The sequence below is a fragment of the Sinocyclocheilus anshuiensis genome, unplaced genomic scaffold (assembly GCF_001515605.1).
Source record: "Sinocyclocheilus anshuiensis isolate Anshui unplaced genomic scaffold, SAMN03320099.WGS_v1.1 scaffold61, whole genome shotgun sequence".
Classification (NCBI taxonomy): Eukaryota; Metazoa; Chordata; class Actinopteri; order Cypriniformes; family Cyprinidae; genus Sinocyclocheilus; species Sinocyclocheilus anshuiensis.
The window spans coordinates 495,719-497,670 of NW_015536473.1; the positions used below are offsets into that span (position 1 = coordinate 495,719).

At 35.1% G+C, this 1,952-nt stretch overlaps 1 protein-coding gene across 1 annotated transcript in view; it reads right to left on the reverse strand.

The window, feature by feature from the left end:
* Positions 1-1,952, reverse strand: part of LOC107704665 (rap guanine nucleotide exchange factor 5) — a 74,709-nt gene that overhangs the window by 13,071 nt on the left and 59,686 nt on the right. The window contains 1 exon segment of the mRNA XM_074187072.1: positions 647-800. Coding sequence (XP_074043173.1) covers positions 647-800 — 154 coding nt within the window.

The following is a 1,952-nucleotide window of genomic DNA, read 5'->3' on the forward strand; positions in this document are numbered from 1 at the left end:
ACCGACACACACACACACACACACACACACACTCGCACGCACACTCACTCGCACACGCACACACGAACGCACACTCATACGCACACTCACACGCACACTCACACGCACACACACGCACTCACTCACATGCACACACACACTCACGCACGCACACGCACACACACACACACACACTCACGCAAACACACGCTCACACACTCACACATGCACACGAGCACACACACACACACTGTTCTCAGGGGTGCTGTAGTGTTTGATGGAATCTGAATGTTTGTGTGTCTTGTGTATAATTGAACACACTCTCTGACCCATCAATCCCACCCCCCCACCCCCGATTCCGCCTGTTACCAGGCAACCATCACCTGGGAAACGCTGCATTTAATGATCTATACAGCCGACCGTGAAACAGCCTCGTTACTGCGATGACACGACGGTCGACATGGAAACACTGCACAAGTGTGTGTGTGTGTGTGTGTGGGTGTTTGTGTGGGTGGGACAAAGGCAGATAGGAACAAGATGTGCATTTGTGGTGTGTGTGTGTGTGTGATCTTGTGAAGATGACAGACTGAAATCTGTGAAACATCGACATGCGCAAAAACATCTATATTCACACCATAAATACCTACACACAACTACACAAACACACTTTTAATGAGGCTTCGCTTGAAAGTGTTTCTATAGTGTTCATCTGCATGTGGCCTTCAGCAGCGAGCAGAGGAGAGAAAACATGTTCTCTGGAGCCAAAACCAGAGAAAACCATTAAAACCAGCTCAAGTCGTGACATGAGACTGAGACGAGCCCTGAGGAGAAGCGCGAGTTTAACACAGTCACAGCCAATCAGAACACTTCTGATGTTAATATGCAGCTGTGGAGCAGGATTCTGGACCAATGAGATTTCACTGTGGGCGGGGCTACACAACTGTGGTAGCTTATTACTATTTAAAAAAAATATATGAATATAAATCAATTTTTTTGGAGTAAATATTGTGTAAAATACTGACAGTCTTCAATAATTGTAGTTACAAATATTTCAATAATATATAAATATAATATTTTTATATTTTGAATAAATATGATGTAAAATACCAGTAAAAATTTTACTGACAGTCTTAAATTAAAAAATAATATAGAAATATATAATATTTTTATATTTGAGTGAAAAATGTACTGACGGTCTTGAATTAAAATAATTACAAATATTAAAATAATACAAAAATAAATGTTAAAATATATTTTGAGTAAATATTGTGTAAAGTACCAGCAAAAATATTTAAAAATGTAAAATATTATATAAAAATAAATACGTAAATATATATAATTTTGTGTACAATATTTATAGAAATTTCACTTATAGTCTCGAATAAAAAAGATACAAATATTACAATAATATATACATTTCACTGACAGTCCTAAACAAAAATGTTTAAAAATATTAAAATAATACATAAATATTAAATATAATTTTTACTTACAGACTTGCGCAAAAATTTAAAACATTAGGTCACACTTTATTTAAAGGTCCAATTCTTGCATTAACAACGACTTTTGCCTCAATAAACCCCTAATTTGCTGTTTATTAATAGTTAGTCAGGTAGTTATTAAGTGCAGAATTAGGGATGTAGAATATGCTCATGCAGAATATGTGCTTCATAAGTACTAATAAACAGCCAATATGTTATTAATAGGCATGCTAACTAGTTAATGATTAGAATTGGTCCCTAAAGTGTTACCAAATATTCAATAAATGTAAAAATATAAATATGATTTTTTTTAATTTTGAATAAATATTTTGTAATGTTCATTTTACATATCTTTGCTTATATTAAACTATCAGCAGTACATTAGCAATTGCACATGTTGCCTTCTAGAAATCATAATCCACTTTTGAAAGCACACATCAGATAATCGCCTTTAAAAACAACCCAGACAGACAGACAGACAGACAGACAGAC